Source organism: Rhinatrema bivittatum, chromosome 6, assembly GCF_901001135.1.
Source record: "Rhinatrema bivittatum chromosome 6, aRhiBiv1.1, whole genome shotgun sequence".
NCBI classification, from domain to species: Eukaryota; Metazoa; Chordata; class Amphibia; order Gymnophiona; family Rhinatrematidae; genus Rhinatrema; species Rhinatrema bivittatum.
In genome coordinates, this window is record NC_042620.1 from 113,757,818 (window position 1) to 113,779,326 (window position 21,509).

At 42.2% G+C, this 21,509-nt stretch overlaps 1 protein-coding gene and 1 long non-coding RNA gene across 2 annotated transcripts in view; one reads left to right on the top strand and one right to left on the bottom strand.

Moving 5' to 3' along the window:
• LOC115093682 overlaps positions 1-2,918 on the bottom strand; it is a 170,923-nt gene extending 168,005 nt beyond the window's left edge. The window contains exon 1 of the long non-coding RNA XR_003857379.1: positions 2,711-2,918. This is a non-coding gene — a long non-coding RNA (uncharacterized LOC115093682). The remainder of the gene's footprint in view (positions 1-2,710) is intronic.
• Positions 1-21,509, top strand: part of MAP3K20 (mitogen-activated protein kinase kinase kinase 20) — a 492,577-nt gene that overhangs the window by 335,738 nt on the left and 135,330 nt on the right. The window contains exon 11 of the mRNA XM_029605800.1: positions 9,649-9,784. Within this exon, the coding sequence (XP_029461660.1) occupies positions 9,649-9,784 (136 nt within the window). The remainder of the gene's footprint in view (positions 1-9,648; positions 9,785-21,509) is intronic.

The following is a 21,509-nucleotide window of genomic DNA, read 5'->3' on the forward strand; positions in this document are numbered from 1 at the left end:
CATATTCATTCTCATGCACACTCCCTCTCTTTCCCATACATGCTCACACACACCACACGTGCTGTTTCACATTCACTGGCTTAAATAGTCCCACAGGCTCTCACACAGGCGCTCTCTCATACTCATCGGCACACATATGGGCTGTGTGCCATTCACCGGCTCTGTCTCCCTCACACACCACTGGCTCTCTCAGTCACTGCGCGTACACATTCTGTCTCTCAGGGCCTGTCTCCCTCTCTTCTGGGTGTTTTCTTCGGCCACTGCCAGACCTCTTCTGCCACCAGCCCTGCCAGACCTCTTCTATGGCAGTGTCAGTAGGTCAGTTGAGTTTGAAGTGGGGGGCGGGGGGGCATCATGTTTTTATGAACTAGTCTTGCCTAAGAGGCAGACTCAGGTCTAGATCTCTTCTCATCTGATAATTCTGCAAGACTCAGCTTGTGCAGCTGTAGAGACACTGAGCAGCTTCCTCCTGCTTTCTTACTCTGCTAGCTCCAGGACCCAGAGCTGAACAGTTTAAAAGTTTAAAAACAGATTGCTGTCCTGGAGCTGGCAGAGGCTGCTCAGTGTCTCTGCCGGTGCACCAGCTGAGTCGGGGGGCTGGCCAGGAGAAGTAGCAGGGAGCTGTTTTTAAAAGCTCTGCAGAGTCCACGCTGTCAGTATTAAAAGGGGCTTCCCCCTCCCTGCGACTTTAAAGATATTTATTGTGGTCTCTCCTGCCTTTTTGGTCTTCCTTTCCCCCCTCCCCCCCTTTCACTCTCTGTCTGGTGCTTCTAAGAATGCTGCTTCTCCTGCTTCATACTGCTACTGGTGTAGGTGCAGTTCCATGACCAATTGTTTGACCCCCGCGGTTCAAGATAACGACTCATTGATGAAGCGCACCAGCCCCAAGAAGAAGCAACTCCTTTACAAGCACGAAATGGATTGAAGGAGGAAGGTGAGGGGGGGGGGGGAGAATAAAAGGCCGGAGAGGTCACAAAGAAAAAGCTTAATGAAGTTAACGTTCTGGGGAGTGAGGAGACTCGTGTGCCCCTAGCTAGCAGCATCCTCGCCCCTTAGAGTGGAGGAGTAGCCTAGTGGTTAGAGCAGCAGGCTGTGACCCACGGAAACCAGGGTTCAAATCCCACTGTCGATCCTTGTGACCTTGCGCTAGTCACTTTACCCTCCGTTTCCTCAGGTACAAAATTAGATAGGATGCCCTGTGGGGATAGGGAAATACCTACAGTACCTAAATATAATCCACTTTGATGTGCAATTTGGAGTGCCAAAAAGCAGAATATAAAAAGAAAATAGATCATTAGTATAAAGACTGAGGAGATTCATGGGGGGGCCGGTGCATGGGAAATCCTATGCATTACTCCTGGGGGAATTCTGTGCACTTTATATTGGGTTAAAATAACACAATATACATAACAGTCTTTAAGTAATTAATTTAAAATGTAATAGAGAAAAAAGTTGTAAATATTTTGAGCAGAATTTCTCTAGAAGTTCACTGTCTCTTCCACCCTCTTTCCCTACTCTCCTTTCACTTTGCCCTCTCAGGCCCCAGCTCCTCCACCTGGCACTAATCTCTCCCCTCCCCTCCCCCTCTAGGCTCAATCCCTTCCACTTCATCTCCAATCTCAGAGTTTGACCCCTCTCTCCATACTGCCCCTCACACAAGCTCTCTCTGTCCCTCTCTCGTGCACACGTGCACACACACACACACACACACACACACACACACACACACACACACTCCCTCCTACAGACTCCCTCTCTCTCTCACAGATACATCTCCTCAGACAGGCTCTTTCTCTCTCTCTCTCTTCGGCACATAAACCTACACAGATTCCTTTTCTCTCATGCATACACCCTCACAGAGGCTACCTATGTCTCTCTCTCATACACCCCTGCACACTGGCTCCCTTTCTCGCTCACCCCCTTACACTAATGCTCCCTCTCTGTCTCACACACACACACACATCCCTTCACACAGGCTCCCTCTCTTGCTCACCCCCCCTACACAATAAGCATCCTCGCTCTCTCACATACATACATCCCTTCACACAAGCTCTCTGTCTTACACATATACACAACCCTCTCTCACAACCAAGCACCCTCACATACACACAATCCCTTTTTCATACACACTAGCTCCCAGTCTCTCACACATACACATGCTCCTTCACAATCTCCTCACAGAGGCTCCCTTTCTCTGACCCACGCACCCTCACACATGGTTTCTCTCCCCAGGCTCACAGTCTTACATACACAGACACACACTCTCTCACCAAGGCCTGCTTCATCTTCACCTTCAGCAGGACGGCTTCCACTAGCGGCACACCGGGGCCTGCTCCTTCCTCGCCGTGAGCAAGACGGCCTCCGCTCGCGGCACGCCAGGCCTGTGTGTTCTTCGCCACGAGCAGGACGGCCCTCTGCTTGCAGCACGCTGGGGCCTGCTCCTTCTTTGCCACAAGCAGGGTGGTCTGTGCCCGTGACATGCCGGGGCCTGCCAAATTCTGCACAGATTCTGCACAACTGTGCAGGAGGGGAATTCTGCGAGAATTCTGCATGCTGCAGTAGCGCAGAATTCCCACAGGACTAAGGGCATGTCCAGATCAGTGCTATTGCTGACATCACCCACCTGTGTATCTGTTTTGCCTTGCTGTCTACAGAGAACACTATTTCAGGTAAGCAGCTATGTTTTCTCTACTCAGATGATTAAACATACCTTTTTATGAAGTTGAAAAAATACCATTCCATTTTTCCAGTGCTAGAAGTGAAGAAACCAGTAGCTAAATAAAACAGAGTAGTCATCACTTTGATATCAACAGACAAGCCTTGAAAATAGCTATACAGGAGGTCAGGTGTCCATGCCATCTCCTACAGAGCTGGGAAATGAAAACTCCAGTCAACCTGAATACATTTTGGCACTTACTCTGTGATGAACCTGGGGGTTTATACACACTGAAGCAGATAGGGGAGGATAAAGTCAGAAAGACCAGCAAAAACAAATCTGCCAGCAGTTGGCTAGAGAATGATAAAACCTGGTGGACCAGGAAACACAAGGCTGTTGAGAAATGTAGTTTGCGGACTTTGTACAGGACCAATTAAGGAAGCAGCAGTCACAGAGAGTTGTGTGAATAATTAAGAGTCCCAGCTGAGGCAAATTACAAAGTTAAAAGAGAGAGCAGTCTTGCAATAGTCAGAGGGAGAGGAGGAAAGATATAGAAGCAGAGGAAAGGGACTGGCCTAGATGTAAGAAGAGAGGTGTTCTGGCTGTTTATTTTGGAACACGGACTTTGTAAAAGGTACTGTAGGCTCTAGGGAGTCCTAGAGACTCAGGCTGGCCTACAGTTATGTAAGCAAATGCCTTGCATGCACAAATCCTGGAGTCTCTAAAGGAAGTGAAAGCCCCAGGTGTAAAGTACTTGCTGGCACATGGAATAAAGGGATTTTTTTCCTGCAAGTAGCTGCCTCTGAGTACCATCCTGTTCCAGAGACTTATCAGCAGGTTGCGCAGGGCCCAGTCAGTGACCTGTTACAATGCTCACTCACTAGCTCCTGTAAATCTGTTCTGTGGCAAAATATTCTGCTAAGGAAAACTCAGTGTCTTCTACTACAATGCGCATAAAGGAATAGGTGCTACCTTTAAAAGCATTGAGGTTTACCAATATACATAGCCATCTTAAAAAAAACCAAGTGGAAAATTAAGTGCCACCTTCTTTGTAGTTTGAACAGAATGAAAGGAAAGAGGGTGGCATGGGTCAACTTCCATGATTTTCCATGGGAGAAAATAAAGTGTCATTTCTTTGTAAAACACATGAAAATTGATGGAGAGGGAAGTAAGGGGGAAAAATAAATCAGAGTTACGTACAGCATAGGGAAATTGATTTGGTAGATTTCGCCAGCAAAGAAGTGTGGCAGTGCATGGAGAAGGGGGCGACCCTATCATCCCACCCCCCCAACACACACACACTCCTTAGTTTAGCTGAAGTCACGTGCGCCAACACCAGAATCCTACACCCTAAGACATCTCCATAGGTCTGTCCAGCGAGGACTTACTGGGTCCTAGTGCCAGCTCATGCACAAGTCCTGGACTGTCCATGGTCTAGGTTATTGTGCTTTATTGGGACCTAGGGATTTATTTTATCTGTTTAATATTTTACTTTCCTTGGTTCCCTATTGCTTGGGATATTAGCCTTATGTAAATGAAGGCAAATTTATTTTTGAAGTGCTTAAATATATATCCATGTGTCTCTTCTGTAAACTTTTTTTTTTCTTGTCATCCTCTCCTCCATGTCTCTCTCTTCTTGCTGGTTCCCTTCGCAATGTTTCTTTTCATATTTGAAGGGGGGGGGGGGGGGGGGGCGGTGCTGGGGAGAATCCACTGGCTGGTCACTTGGAAGGAGGCCCTCTGCTTTTGTGATTAGGAAGGAGGTGGGTGCTGGCCCCCCACAAAAACTGCTGTTCATGGTCCAGCCTCTGAACCAATCAAGAGCAGTGATCCTCACAGTCATGTCAGTACCGTGGAGCCTGTCCACAGGTATGAAACCTCTGGGCATTGGACATTGTGAGCAGGGGCGGATTGGCCTGTTGGGGCTTCGGGCATGCCCCGGTGGGCCAGTCCAGCAAATCATGTAGTTAGTGATGGTTGCGGCGGCCCCGTGCCTGCGGGGGTCACTGTGACCAACCCCGGGCCTCGGCCGCACTTCTCTCATGCTGGAAGCCCCTTCTGAGGCTTTCCATCATTGAAGTGTGGTGGTGGTGGTGGTGGTGCCTTCGCGCTCTTTTTCCTGTTGCTTTCTCGGAGCCACCCGCCCCTCCCCCAGTTCACCGCGGAGGCAGGAAACAGTGAAGCCACCTCCTCTTACGGGCTCATGTTCTCTCCCCCTTCGGGAGCCGGGTGCTGGCCTCCCACTGCTGTCTCACCCCCGGGTCCATGTTGCATGCCTTATGCTCCTCTGCCGCGGGTCCCCTAGTCCTTGGGCTGCGGCAAAAAAACAAAACTGTATCGAGGCTTAAGGCCTTCCCCTTCCTAAGGCAAAGGAAGTGTGTGTCAGTGAGTATGTGAGAGTGTATATGTGTTGTGTGTGTATGAGAGCGAGAAAGTCTGTGCACATCCCTCAGGTCCAACCATCTCAGGGTTTTTGGAATCAAAAGTTCTGACATATTGTACTTATTTATTTATTCTGATGTAAGAGAGTATGGGACCTTTTATCTTTATTGGTTTTAATTGTTTTGAAATATTTTATTGATGTTTGGGAAATTTTTTAAACATTTTATATACAATTGTAATTATTTGATATTTTATTCTTTAACTGTTTTGAAATATGTATTCTTTTTATTAGCATGTTTTCTTCTATTATGATTGATGCTTTATGATTTTGTTTATTTTATGAAACATGATGATGTTTCTGTTTTTCCATTGTTGTACGGCATATAGACACTGGCTTGTTGCGGTTTCCAGTTCTGTTTTATCTGCATATTTCTATTTATACTTTATGGTTTCTTTATTCTATATTTGGTGAGGGTCTTTCTGTGTTCTGCATGTATAACTGAGGTGAGGGATTCTGCTAGTGAGGGGATCAGTAGCATCCTAAATTCCTTTGTTTTCCTAATAGGAGGTATATCGGTGTTTTAGGGCCTGGTGCAATATTCATAATGTTACCTTTTCATAGGTGGGATTGTTAATCTTTGAGTGCTGGCTGGTAGTTCTATTTTGGTATGGGAGGTTTACTATAATGTAATTCAGTTTATGCAAAACTTTCCAAGGACCAAGTCTAAGCCTAACAATAGGCCTAACACCATATGGATGCCAAATGTCTTTTGCAGGGTTTTGTGGTTGGCACCCCAGCAGTGCATGTAAATAAATACAGGTAGATTTTATAAATTTGCGCGAGCGCGTACTTTTGTTTGCGCACCAGGCGCGAACAAAAGTACGCGGGATTTTATAAGATACGCGCGTAGCCGCGCGCATCTTATAAAATCCGAGGTCGGCGCGCACAAGGGGGTGCACATTTGTGCAACCTGCGCGCGCCGAGCCCAGCGCACGCCGAGCCCAGTGCGTGCTGCCTGTTCCCTCCGAGGCCGCTCCGAAATCGGAGCGGCCTCGGAGGGAACTTTCTTTCCCCCCCCCCCCGGCCCTATCTAACCCCCCTTACCTTTGTTAGCAGATTTACGCCTGCCGAAAGCAGGCGTAAATCTGCGCGCGCCAGCGGGCTGCTGGCGCGCCATCACCCGACCCGGGGGCTGGTCCGGAGGCCTCGACCACGCCCCCGGGCCGGTGCCACTTCCCCGGTCCCACCCCGAACTGCCCCCTGACCTCGGACACGCCCCGGACACACCCCTCCCCCGCCCCTTTTACGAAGCCCCAGGACTTACGCGCGTCCCGAGGCTGTGTGCGTGCCGGTGGCCCTTGCAAAATAGGCTCGCCGGCGCGCAAGGGCCCTGTGCGCGTAAATCCAGCCGGATTTACGCGCGCAGGGCATTTAAAATCCGGCCCACAATGTTTTAGTTTAGAAGACTGTACTTTGAATGTCCTTTTTCATGTGCATTCAATTAAAAATGCATAATTTTAATTGTGAGTGGGGAGGGTAGGGGGTGCAAGACTGTAAGGTTTACCTAGGGTGCCTAATACCCATGCACTGGCCCTGATTGCACTGGTTCCATATGGGAAAGCAGGAATCCATCTCGAGCTTTGTGTCAGTGGCTGTCCCCAGTCTTGACTGCAGCAGTGATATGTGCAGTCTTGGCTATGGCTAAATTTTCTTTTTTATAATCCTTGAGAAATCCAGCAGAATGAATGACTTCTGGTCCTCCCTACCCTGGAGTAAGTAGGCAGAGCAGAACCTGAAAAGCCATAACTATAAAAGCAGCAGACTGTGCAGCACACAGTCAATGGGAAGGGGCTGAAGTAGCAGGTGGTGGCAAGCTACAGTCACAGAAAGGGAGGGGGGGGGGGGGGAGCCAGGAGGAAGTGCCTGTGCATTGTTAGTGAGGCTTCTGTCTGAGGTGGCTAGACTGAGCTCTGAGAGGGGCAGGAACTGTGGAGCCAATGAGTCTCCTGGAGAGTGGGGCTGCTGAGAAGGGATGGGAAAGGGAGGGGGTGCAGCAAGCTGGGAAAGGGCTGGCAGCAAGAACTTTAAATGATGATGCAGGAGGCACTCACTGGGGGGAGGGCTGAGGATTTACACTCTTAAAACTGGGTTTTACGCATGGAAATGCACTTTATGCATGTAAGTGGGCTTTTGAAAATTGCTAAAATATATGCCATTGAATTGCCAATAGGTCTGAGATGCATATTGTAAGTGTGTAAATTGGCTTTTAAAATTGATGATAGTATGAAATGTTTACATGTTAACTCCATTGAACATTACCTCCTGAATGAGCACATGAGCAGCAGCCCAACAGCAGAATGTGTCTGAGCCACTGGTTGGCAGTATGATTGCCTCATTACTTGGCAACTTTTCAAGAGCTGATTGGTTGGCAAGAGACTATAACAACAGGTCAGGAATCCAGGATCTATATATACATTTATTTATTTATTTATTTTGTGTTTTTCTATACCGGCATTCGCGATGGGAATCTCATCATGCTGGTTTACAATTAACAAAGGGGTGCGAAGGAAGAAACAATATGAGAGAGACCGTATCTAAAAAGAGACAGAGACAGGATGGAAGCAGCCCAGAGAAAGGCAACCAAAATAGTGCGGGGTCTGCATCAAAAGTCATATGAAGTGAGACTGAAGGACCTGGATATGTATTCCCTGGAAGACTGGATAGATAGGGGAGATATGATGCAGACTTTTAAATTCCTGAAAGGCATTAATGATGCACAAGAATAAAACCTTTTCCAATGGAAAGAAGTCTGTAGAACTAGGGTCACGATATGAAACTTTGAGGGGATAGGAACAGTTTTAGGAAATATTTCTCCAAGGGGGGTGGATGCATGGAATGCCTTTCTGGAAGAGGTGATGAAGTTCAAAAGGGTGCGGGATAAACACAGAGGATCCATAGCAGCTAAAGGATGGAAATGAAGAAAAGCAGAGCAGCAGTTGTTACCCTAAACGAAATAAAAAACTTGCTGGGCAGACTGGATGTTCTACTTGGGTCTTTTTCTGCTGTCACTTAAAGTGTTAATCAGACTTGTGGTGGGCACAGGGCCAGCCAGTTGACTGGATGGAAGGGGGCCTGCAGTTCTGTTTGATCATTCATGGTCTAGGGATCTTCTTAGTTACTTAGGAAAAATGTGGAATTTGGGTTTTTTGATATTTTGGCTGCAGGTCACATGGTACTCTCAAGGTTTGGCTTCCTACGCTTTTGGGAGCTGTTGAAACATGTGCTGCACAGACAGCGCACAAGGGTGTTGGGCATATAACCCTTGGACCTATTTTGAAAAAATCCCCCGGGCTGATATTTTCTTACAATCCGCCCCTGATTGTGAGGTATGGGGTAATGTTTGAAGAGCCTCTGTGATATACAGTATAACTGTTCTGTTTGAGAAGACGTATTTATGTTGTGAATAGGTAAATGTGTGTAAGAATTCCATAAAATGGGTCTTTGGCAAAGAGAAGTGTGATCATATGTGTTCATCCCAAGGGCCTTTGGGTACAGTTTTAAAATGTCATCTTCCACTACATGGCCTTCATTTTTTTTAGGCCCTCTGTTAGCAGTTAGCAGAGTCCTCTCAGTAGTGTACATGTTAGGAAGTGTTGTTAGCAAGTGCTTGGTTATTAGCGTGGAGAGTGAGCATGACCTTCTAAACCCTCATTCCTGGAAATGCTCAGATTTTCAGAAAGCAGTATAAAATATATCTGTTTAAGCTAGCATTCACACCTAATGTATAAATCAAGGCTACTGGTCCTCTGATTTTTCTTTTCAGTGTGTACTGGCCAAACATGGGGCAGGTACTTCAGTGTTTGCAGTTATCTTATGTTTTTATTTTATGAATTAAGAACTATGCAATAGGAGCAATTCACATTATTTTTTGGCTTGTTTGTGTTTTAACTGCTTTATGATCATCATTTTGTACTCCGCTTCGAACTTTAGGACTCTTGCGGGTTATACATTTTTAAATAAATACATTTGCATATGACTTTTCTTTATTTGTATGCATGGACATGCTAATTCTAGCATGCTCGTTGCAACGTCTTTCCAGACCACTTTCATGTGCATGCTAAGGCCTTGTTGCAGAGCTCACTATTTTTAGCATGCACATGAGGGTCTTAATGTAGGGGCTCCATAGAGAGGCTTCACTCCTGTAAGACAGCAGAGAATTAGCAATATAGAGAAGAGCTCTCACTTATGGAATGCGTGTTACTACTAAGAGTTTTCCTTATCAGAAATCTTTTACGAGTAGAACCAGAATTTGATGACGAGAAAAAAATCACATGCTTTGATTTACAAGAGTACTTTCATCATATTTAAAGAAAAGATGGGAATTTATTTTTGTAATAAATCAGCATACTGCTTAGTTCTTGTACAGTAAAACATCTTTTGGTGTTTTTGTGAGTCTGAAAGACCTCACATTCAACAGTAATTAGATGTACTTCTTGAGTTAGTTTTTTAGTTTTCAGCTTTTCATATTTAATTAGCATTCAGGAGGTAGCTTTATACAGTTTGTACCTGTCAGGCAAAGACAAGGCTTAACAAATTGTTTTCTCTGCAGATGTGAAATTGAAGAAACCTTAGAGAGGTTAAAGAAACTGGAGCGGGATCTGAGCTTTAAGGAGCAAGAGTTAAAGGAGCGAGAGAGACGCTTAAAGATGTGGGAGCAGAAGCTGACGGAGCAGTCCCATACGCCAGTGAGTATTTATATCTGCAGAGTTATTTAATGGCTGTTGCTCTGAGGTTTGAAGCTTGCACTGGTGCATGGCAGCATGTAGCATATAGTACTTTTGACTTTCTACAAAGGGTGTCATGTGCACTGTATATGGAATGAATGTAAATTGTTATTCTAAGCACCACTTTATAGTACAATATACAGTACTGTCCCTGCAAGAATAGTACATGTATATTCAAAAACCATACATGTGGAAACTAAATGTATCATTTTTTTTAAATTATTTTTATTCACTAATCCCTAAGGCTTCTTTACTCACTTCTTTTAACAAACCGTAGATGTCACACTCCAAGTCATTATTGTGAAATAACTAATAACAGTCAAGCTCTTCTCTAATAAATCTTCACAACAAATGCTTTTTTGGACCCACCCCTCTCCCCCAAGTCAGTTTGCTTTGAAAAAGGGACCACGGTACATATCTAACCTTGCAGCAGATCAGGGCTGTAGAATGTTTGTACTATCCATTTTCCCTGTTGTTGTTAGTGTGAGCACTAGTGGCCAAGGAATTAAAAGGACCTGAGATAGGGAACACGGTGACAAAATCATGGGTACAGGATCGGGTCTTATGAAATGTGAACTGAATATTTTAGAAATTAAAAAACACAATATAGTCTTTAACAGGCTAAATATGCCACTGTGCTGTAGATAGCAGAGAATAAATCAACCAATGATACACAGGAGGAAGAGCTGATTAAAACAGAAATGGAGATAATGATCCTGGTCGATTTTTCGCTATCTTAGATATCAAAAATGCCCTCTCATGAACTCATGCTGGGGAGTGAGTGGGATACAGGAGTTGTAAGCATACCTTACTCCCTCAGAAACCAAAAAAAAAAAAAAAAAATTCCATTCCCTTCTTATCAATTTCTTGAAACAGGAGTGTAAATGTCTTGGTCTACAATTCATTTCCTATCAGTTTTAGACCAAATCTATTACACAGACACCTGCTTCTATTATTAAAATGCAGACTTTCTTTTTAGAGACTCTGTAGTAGTAAGCAAGAGAGAAAGTTTCTTTCAAGAGTCATATAAGAACTCTATATATTGAAAATGTAATGTTTGATACGTGATTCAACTGATCAAATTGAAACTGAACATTATGGATATAGTGACAGTAGTGGCCAATTGACATTATTCATTTTAACTTAAATCCAATCAGCAGTATTCTAGATTTAAAATGACAGCCTGTATAGCTATTTATGTGTGAAGTACTAAAGAAAAACAACTATAAAGCATATTCTCTCATATGGAGAAAATGAAAATTACATATCCATTGTATCATTGAGTCATGTTAAAAATACCTGTATGTACAGTGTGAGTTTATTACTCAGCTCTTCAGGTTTCACATGCGTTTTCTTTCTTAATTAGCAGTGACTGAAGGCTGCAATAGCAGCATAATCCCTGGGAAGTGCCTCATTCCCTTCCAAGTGCATTCAACTCTTAACATGCATAGTACTGTAGTTAATGATGGCAGATCTAGTCTGCCATGCAAATAAAACAGATGCAACTCTGTTTTCTGTTAAAACATTTTTTTCTGACCATTTCCATTCCTGCATAAGTCCCTCTAGCTTACAAATGTCAATTTACTTTATTTGGATCGGTCGCCTTTACATTTGCAAAAAAACCAGACTAGTTGACTCTATCTGCTTGAAGAGAAAGGGACACATCTCCTTTCTCATTGCAAGGATACTTCCCAAACTGGACGGCACAGTTCTTAAGCTCAGCCATCCAAGGCTGACACCATTTGGGCCTGAGTAGCTGCTGGGAAACACTGGCACTTGTAAAACCCCCAAGTTCACAGAAATGAATAATTTGGGAACAGTATCTTCTGTGACATTTCAATTCTAGAATCACTTTTGGCAGAAATGAACTGTCTGTCATTTATAAAGCTAAGGACTAACTATGAGAACTTACCTAGAAAACAACTAAGATTCAGTCAGTGACTGCAGCCCCAGCAACAGCAAACTCGCTTGCTTCTGGAATATTTACCTCCGAATCTCCTGGTTGTAAAAGTACAGGTCTCATTGGCTGTAGTAAGACATTAGAAGAGACCACTGCTGTTTTTCACTTTACCCTATCCTCCACGGCAGCAAATACATTTCCATTTTCCTGCCTCTTGCCAAGTGTCCATGGGCCTGAATCTTCATTGGGGTTTCACTTCCTGTTGATCCCTGCAGACCAGACACGCTGTTTACAAATGTAAACGAGTCTTGACCAATATTCTCTTAATGGATGGCTGGGCTATAGCCATGTAACCAGCCAGTTCCATCTCCAGCCTTCCTCCTGCTTACTTTGTCTGGAAGCCCCGCTATAGCTTTGTTCTAATTAGTGTTCTTAATGACAAATATCTCTGGGCATGGTTTAGTTGATTTTATAAATTATAGAAAAAAAGGGCTTATGCATCCGGTACAGGAAAAGATAATCAAATTTAAGCTTGTGGATTATGGTGTTAATACAGAATTTTATTGAAGCCCTTATTATTTAGTTCTTAGTATTCGTGTTTGTTGTGTTAGCTACAGCAGCAAATATAAAGTGGAAACTGTAGTTACATAATATGATTTTTTTTTTTTTTTTTAAATAATAAAAATGCATAGTGCACGTTTAAACCATACTAACCTACAAATATATTGTGAGACTTTCCAGCTTCCTTGCGACTCGTTCAGTGAGCACAGTATATTTGGCATGTGTATGTGAATAAAATTTCACACAAGTTGCAGCTTTGAACATGCGGACTGATTGTTATGAGAAAACCTGACTGCTTTCCCCAGCCCCCCAGGTATGTTCCTGCTCTCTCGGCTTGCTTGAATCTCTTCCATTAGTAAGATGCTGAGCTATGAATCCACCCACACAGAACACTGCATGAGACACTTAGGGCCCTATTTACTAAAGATTTTTCCTATAGACACAAAATGGGAGAAAAGCTTTAATAAATAGCTGTCTAGATGCCAATATTTTATATATATTTATATATCTATATATATCTATATATATATCTATAGTCCAGTGTCTATAAGGTGCTTGCTTTCCTGTTTTTTTTTTTTTCATGTGCTGCTGGCATTACTGAAAGAAGCAAGTATTGTTCTCTGATCTATCCATTTCGCATGGATTTCCGTTCTTGCTAACACTTAAAAGGCAACTACATCTACAAAAGTGTTGCTAGTTTTTGAATATGTTAGGCGTTTCCCTCTGAAAAATATTTATAAAAATCACTTTATAGTTCAAATGTTAAAAAATACAGAAGTTAATTTTTAAAAAGGGCCAGGGTTCCTAATTTAGCCACCATATCTTGGGCAGCCTAATTAAGCTGATTTTCAGCAGAACCCAGCTAGCTAGGCTGAAATTTCACCAAAATATTGCCACCTTGATTTAGTTCAGCCACACTATTGAATATAACTGGTATCTTAAAGTTAACCAGCTAATTTTAGGACAGCTGTTTGGCATGACCAGACTTAGTCATCTTTATTAACCGGCTAACTTTGAATATTGGAGTTAACCAGCAAACTCAGCTCCTACCAGTTATGCCTCCGGATTGCCCCTAACTTCTCCAGTTAAATTCTAGCTGGCTAATAAGTTAACCAGCTGAAATCTAGCCAGGTAAATCTTCATTTAGTTGGATAACTTTTGTGTTATCCAGCTAAATGGTTTTGAAAATGGACCTCAATGTGCCTATATTTAGCCAGCTAGCCCTAAAAATCAGTGCTAGCCAGCTAAACCCTCTTATTCTCCACCTTCCAAGGCAGTGTTTCTCCACATCCCATCAGCCCGATTTGCCTGCCTAATTGCAGCTTCTGTCCTGCCTCCACATCTACCCCCAAGCCGGAAGTAAGAAAATGAACCTTGAGTCTTTATCTCACCCCCTTAACTTCTATTTTCTTCCCACCCACCTGATGGGAAAATTACCTGTGGGCTGAGTCCTCCCTCCCGGGCCCAGTTTATTTATTTATTTATTTATTTTTAGATTTTTATATACCGGTGTTCCTGTATGAAATACAAATCACATCGGTTTACATTGAAACTGAACATAAATTTTTGCCAATAGGCATTACATAGAACAAGGTTGTGGAACTTGGAAGAGGGTAAACTAGATCAAAATAAACATTGTAATGTAAACAAATTGTCTAACAAATCTCAGAGAGCAGTATAAATAAAAACAAAAGCATAAAAGCAAAACAGTAGATGTCATGTGAGATCTACAGCAAGAGAATGGATACAGAGTCAAGTAGATCCTGGAGAGTGATATGATGAGGAACTCTTGCTGGTTGTAGGGGGAAAAAATGTTTAAAAAATATTGCCCTGATCTCCTCTCCTCTCCCCCCCCCCCCCCCTCCCCCAGACCCTACTCAGGCTCCCTCCCTCTCCCAGAACTCCCTGAATGCTCACCAAGCCTCCTATAGAATTGGCTTTGCTCTAGTGCTAGGCCAGAGTGACTCTGGTTGCCAGGCTGGTAGGAAGTCAGAGCCCACACAAAGCGCAATTTAGTAACAGTTGAGAACCATTACTTTAAAGAAATACAAGACAGACTTGATGGAATTTTCCAGAGGATGTTTGTTCATCAAAATACACCTAACAAGATTTATTTTCAGTGGAGATGTTGTAACACAGGAAAAATTGAACGATATTGTATTTTTAAAGGCATGCAACTTAAAATTGCTTCCCAGTTTTTTATGAAGACATGCTTAAAGATATATATGTTATGCAAATGCACGGAAACTATTTTAACACAATGTGAGGTAGATTTTAAAAACATACGCGCGCGCGCGTACTTTTGTTCGCGCACCAGGCGCGAACAAAAGTACGCTGGATTTTATAAGTACGTAGCCGCGCGTATCTTATAAAATCCGGGGTCAGCGCGTGCAAGGGGGTGCACATTTGTGCAACTTGCGCACGCCGAGCCCTGCGGGCGCTGCCCGTTCCCTCCGAGGCCGCTCCGAAATCGGAGCGGCCTCGGAGGGAACTTTCTTTCTACCCCCCCCCCCGCACCTTCCCTTCCCTTCCCCTACCTAACCCCCCCCCCCCCCACACACACACACACCTTTATCGGAGAAGTTACTCGGGCAGTAGTAACTTATGCGCGCCGGCACGGCAGGCCCCGACCCCAGGCCGCTATGTCGGGCACTCGGCCACGCCCCGGACCGCCCACACGCCCCCGATCCCTAACCGTGCCCCCCTGGCCACGCCCCCGACGCCCCTTTTTGCAAGCCCCGGGGCTTGCGCGCGCCGCCGAGCCTTTGCAAAATAGGCTCGGCGCGCGCAGGGGGGGTTTGGGGTAGGTTTTCGGGGGGTACGCGGCGTACCCCTTTGAAAATCTTCCCGTATAGAACAGTGGACTTAGTTTATTACTGGCTCCTATTCTGTGCCTATGGGAAAAATCATTTGATAAATTCCATTTGGATGACAGGTGCTATATGAATACAAATATTGTTACTACTGAATGTAGCTAATAAGGGACAATGTTCTGTTCCCAATCTACCTTTTGCTAATAACACAATTAAAGTGGAGTTTGATTTATTTCAGGCTTCTACCATAATCACAGTATGGGAGAAAATTTCTAATTAATCAAAGCCCTTCCATTGAGAGCACTGCAATAATTTATAAAATAGGAAATAGTGAGCAGTTTGGTTATTTTAATAGTGGCTGTGCATTAAAATAAAAAATATACCTTATCATATTGCGAATATCGTTATGCCACAAACACTTAAAATCATAAAAATACAAATCATTAACTTTAAATTTCTGTCTGAATTCAATTTTTGGATTGCGACTTGATTGGTTTAAATTAGACCAATTTATATGCTTATTCTTCTTATTTTTGTTATTATTAATAAAAATGTGTTTCTCACACATTCCACTCTTCAAGGCAAGATACATAAAAACATCCACAATTTAAAATATTAACGTTGCAGGATCTCTCATTTCTTTATAGTCTTAACTATTTTTTTGTAATGAAAAGTAAATTTACCAGTTTTTATCTTCACTCGGTCCTTTTCTTGTTACTTTTCTGCCACTGATGAAGTTTATAGTGGGTTCTGTCAGTTCTGAGACTACAAATGAATAATGAATGTGAAAGGATATTCTTTGTTTGCACTGTCGCTGATTCATCAGTGCACTCGGGTTTTGCTGCTAGAAGAGCGAGGGGAAACTTCAGGCAGTAAGAGGCACAGCCATGCTGACATTTTCTGAATTCAGAAAGATCTTTTCTGGGTTATTTAATGCAACTTGAATCCAGGGAGCAAATGTAGCGCTGAACCTGCCTGTCACTACTGAATCTTTTCTGGCTCCAAGCGGTGAAATTAGCACAGACTTTAAGGGTAAGCTTTCCCTTTGATTCAGGAGTCAGATCTCTATTCCCAAAATGGCAGCAGTCAAATAAATACTCACACGAGAAAAGTCCAAGTCCAAAAGTGTATTAAAAAGTTAATTATAAGAAGAATACTTGGATAATAGATTTACAATTTTAAGTTTTAAGACGAAAGACTTTTCAATAGAATAAAGGGACCTTCGCAACACCGAGCGGTTACTTAGCCAAATATGCTATTTCTATCACTGTATCTGTCATATAATCATTGGTGCCACAGAAGCTGGAGAGGGGGGGGGGGGGGGGGGGTCACTTTTTTTTTTTTAGATTTTTTGTTGCTCATCAAAAAGGAAAAGTTACTACCCGTATACTTCAATCTGTGAGATTAAATTGTACTCAAGCACTGCACGGAACCCAAGTAAACGAGCAACATAAAATCTAAAAAAAATATGAAAAAAGAAAGAGCTTTTGTGGGGCCAATGGTTATATATGACAGATACAGTGATAGAAATGTCATATTTGGGCTAAGTACGGTAACTTAAAATTGTAAATCTATTATCCAAGAGTTTTTTTTATAATTAACAGTTAAAGAAATGTCATCAGTAGCAGAACAGTGAACATCAAGACACAGAAAATATTACTCAAATCATTTTAAAACTTTTAAAACTGACTATATTAGAGTGATGAGTGATCAGTTTAAATTTTTATTTTTTTTATTTTTATACTTATGCATCATTTCCCAAGTTTTACCAGGTTGGAGAGCATCAGTAAAAATAAAATAATAAACGCATTAAAGTAAAATCAGGTAAAAAACATATTTAAGTATCCTAGATGCTGCTTCTTTCTAGTTCATATATATATATATATACACACACACACACAAGTATATGTCTGAAATGAAATTTCACTTTTTCTTTTGAAGGGCAGTTCTTCTCCAGGAGTGGCATAGCCTTCGGTGTTTTATAAAGTAAGAACTGGAGGGAGGGCAATAAAGCCTCAGTTCACCATAGCCAGCCCAGAAGTTGACTTTGCTGGAATGCCTTAGTGTGGCAGTATGGTAGTGAGGAACTGTTGCCACTCTCTCTGGTTGATAAAAGCTGATGTGTACTATAATTTCGGTGTAGCTGGTGTCAGAACATTGGTTTCCTTGCTGGGCCCTTTAAGGGGCCCTGTAATCTGCAAGCAGTTTCCTAATGGGAGTCAGAAACAGTCCGAGGAAGCTGAGATTGGAGCATCCAGAAATGATCTATAAAATTTAAGCCGTTGTGTCCAAATGAGGTAGGCTGATAAAACAGAAGGCACTAAGAAAAATATATAATATAATAAACAACTTAAGGGGTTCTTTTCTGTTCCATGTTCTCCTAGCCTAGGATTGACCTTTTGCAAATATATGGTGATAAAATGTTGCTTGATGAACCTTTATATTCAGTGCAGTCATTTCTGGATTCTTCTTAAAAAAACAAAACAATAGGATAATACTTTTGGGTCTGTACTCCAAAACCTTAAACTTTTTTTCAGGAATTTAATTAATTTTTGTAATTACTGTATTAATGCTAAATATGCCTGCCCTTTATCAGTTTTTTCCCCTCTGTTTGCCCTCCATCTTTAATTCTCTTCTTCCACTGACCACTCTCCCTCAGCCCCAGATGCCATGCCCAGGCAGCAAGATGAATCCTTGCCTGCCTGCAGGTCGCCCTCAAGGCACAGCCTTGTTGTTGCCCCTCGGCTGGCAGGGGCTGCCACAGCGGGAGCCATTGTCCCTCTCTGACCGGACCTGGGCGCACCATCTCCGCAGCGTACCCAGGTCTGAGTGGCCCCGATGGAAGCATGTTTAGTCTTCGTATAAAAAGATAGATGTAAGTGACGATGACTGAAGGATGTGAATGATGGGGGGCAGATACGTCTGCTAGTGAAAACCAGGGAGGAAAGAACTATTGAAAATAAACATAAGCAGAAATTTTTTTTAAAAAGCTCTCATTTTATGAAGTAGGGCATTGATTCTTTATTTATGCTTATGTCTACTGAAAGAACTAAGAAACTTATAAATATGGAAAAAAACGCTGAATGCCGACTTAAAAATAAACAGAAACATTACAGGTGGAAATCCGTGAAAAAGTTAAAATCAAAAGACCTAAGTGTGAAACTTGGCAATTCAGTTACAGTCTTGTCTCTCAAGGCCTAGCTTTCTTTGATAACATCATATCAAACTAGAGAAATCATGAATGCCATTCTTGTAAAAAAAAAACAAAAAAAAAGAACACATGTATTTGAAAAGCATCTTTATGTATGGTCTTCATTATTCCCTTAGCAACCTGCATTTCTTTTCCAAACTGTTTATTAGTTCTTTGCAAGTTATTTTTTTTTTATAAAGATCAAAGCTCAAGCTTGTTGAATAAAACCTTGCTTTCATGTTTTAATTCATTCACTCATCATTTTACTTTCCTTTTACTGCCCACTAATCTGTTGCCTTGTCTTTGATTATAAATTGATTGTAACTTTGCTTTTACTTCTGTCCTTTCCTCCTTTTTAATAGCTTTTCTTTCCTGTTACTGGGAGAATCTCTCAGAAGTCTTTCTTTGAATCTAAAACAGAGGAGTCAAACAGTGCAGAGATGTCTTGTCAGATCACAGCCACCAGTAACGGGGAGGTAGATGGCATGAACCAAAGTCTGCAGGCCATGATGAAGGGCTTTGGAAATATCTTCTCTATCAATGTAGGAGGACCTGACCTGCACTCTGGGATGCAGGTAAACATGCAAGCCAAGCAGAATTCTTCCAAAACCACCTCGGTCAGAAAAGGGACGAAAATCAACATGGCTATTGGGTTCAGTGATTTCGACTGGTCAGATGAGAGCAGTGATTGAAACGGAGCACTGATAACTTGAGCTTTCTGCCTTGCTGTATTTAGGAACTGATTTCAAGGTTCACTATCTGAGAGTGAGAAGGCCCTAGCATTTCAAGCCATGTTACAACACACAAACAGAAAAAAAAAAAAGCAATGTAAATTGTTTTAGGTCAGTCATGCTTGTATGTGAGAAGACTTATGTTTATTAAGATTACATGTTTTTTTTTTAGCTCTGAAATTGTTTGAACCATGCATATTTTGTTAATAAGTATGAGTACAGTTTCCATTCACGTTACAACATGAGGCTTGATGACAGAAATGTTAATGGCTCAGTACAGAACCATTTAATTACTGTGCAGAATTTCCTGTGGCTTTTGGAAACCTGGAGAGAGTTTTCTCTGTAAACATGAATTTCAGATAGTTGTATTTGGAAGTGACAACAAATGATTATGATTATACAACATTTTTGTGCACATGCCTTGCACTATAGTCTTGCAAAATATTGTATTGTCATTCACAGTGCTCATTGTTTATTACTCATGAGGGTGGAAAAGAAAACATGGATTTGCTTTTTCAAAGTTTATTTTTTTTCACCCTCATAGCCATCATTACTGTTCTGTGTACAATAAAGAAACTTTGAAGTGCATTTGAAGACAAGTAGGTGAGATCTATTGAGGAAAATCATTAGGTGGCGTGCTAGAGGTATGGTGCTGTTCCTGGATTCATTAATGATGTAACTATGCAACATCTAGGAGCAATTCTCAATGATAGGCAAAAAAGTGAAAATTAGGGTTTTCCTCTTACTATAAAAAAGGAAGTAGGTTATTACTGAGAAGCTAATTTGACATCCTTCATCCTCCACATTACAATTGCGCATAGTCAAAAGAAGGTGATTGTAGTGAGGCAGATGCTGTGAAAAAGAAAGGTGGGAAAAGGATCATAAAAAATATCAAAAGAAATGCCAAAAAAATCAGCAAAGAGGATAATTGTGAGTGCTGACCTTTATGAGATGAATTGTAGTCCTTGAAGGCTGGTAGTGGTAGGGTTTTTTTTTTTCTGCTTGATGTAAGTAACATATTTTTGTAAATGCCACATCTTTTACAGCAAGACCAAAAGATCTTACTGTATGTTCTAAATTCTCTAGGCAGAGTAATGAGTATGTGTATATAGTTTTAAATTGCTTTCCTTTCTTTGATTTCAGTTTTTGTACATACAGACAACCAGCTTGGGTATAAAATGTAGGCCACTTTATTTCTGCAAAGCTAATCAGCATAAAGCAACAGTTTTATTTTTTTGCCCGAAATGTTTTTCAGTTTAAAAGAATCTGCCAGTATATGTAATTTCAGCAGCAAATAACTCCCCTTCTGTCTTCCCTCCTAGCTGCTCAAACCACAGCACTGTCAATCAGAGCAGCTTGAAGCCTACCTGATTGGTTCTGCTCTCTGATGGGCTCCACCATGGTGAGCGAGCAACTGGAAGGGCAGAAAGAAGAAAATTATTGCTAGCTCAAATTATATTTTGCTTCATGTAGAGTTGTTTAAAAAGAATGTGCCTTACAATTTCCATGGTTAAAGCAAAACTTTAGTTAAGAGGACCTACAGCTTTAAGAACCTGTTCACTAAGACCCCATTTTGTACATGCGACAAAAACTTAAGGAGATGTGGGGACAGTGTCGAGTAGCCCGTAAAGTTGCAAACAACTTTGCTACTTTTACCGCTTGCACCTTGTAACTAATTTTCAAACGACCTGGCTAGCTTCTCATTGGAAATTAGCATGGAGTGCATACATTAAAAGCCACTGTGCACATTGTACCTACTATCTGTGCAGGAGAGGAAGGGAAGGTTGTACAGTACCATGTGTACTTTTAAAAATCCCCACGTACAGGTACTGGATTCCTCCTCCCGACCTCAAAGCCTCCGGGAATGTCTGTGTTTATTAAAAACCCAGCTAATTGTTTCTGCATACTGTTAGCCCTTCTGAGGAGGACAATTTTCAGATAGGTCATTTTGCACGGGTGAGGGGAGAGTGATGCTAGTAATACACTTTATTACAGGACAGTAGAGATTTGACAGTTTGTGGAGATGATATGTTTGTACTTTCAATAAATCTGTTGAAAAGTACGAAGATGATTATTGCCATCTTATAGTAAGACTTTGGTTTTCAGTCAGGGTATGTATTGTGAGGTCAATTTTCAAACCCCATTTACCCAATGTGAGGGAGTATATCAGAAACTCCCTCAGGACAGCTTAAAGGACCGTCCACAGCTATCTGTACTGGTTCTCCTTAAGTCCCGACCCAGCAAGGAATTCTGGGCTAGGGTGGATCATTGCAGACCAGGGATAAGAGACCAGAGCTCAGAGGGTTGGGAAAGGCCCCAGAGAACAGAAAGGAAGTTTCTCTATAAGATGTTTGAATACTGTCAGAACAGCAAGGTGAGCTGCAGCTGTTTTTCTGTTTGCTTTCACTATAAATAAAAGTACACATCAGGAAACAGCCAGAGTCTTATCACCTTTGTTTTTCTGGCTGTTTCCCAAGCTGCCACCGCCCAA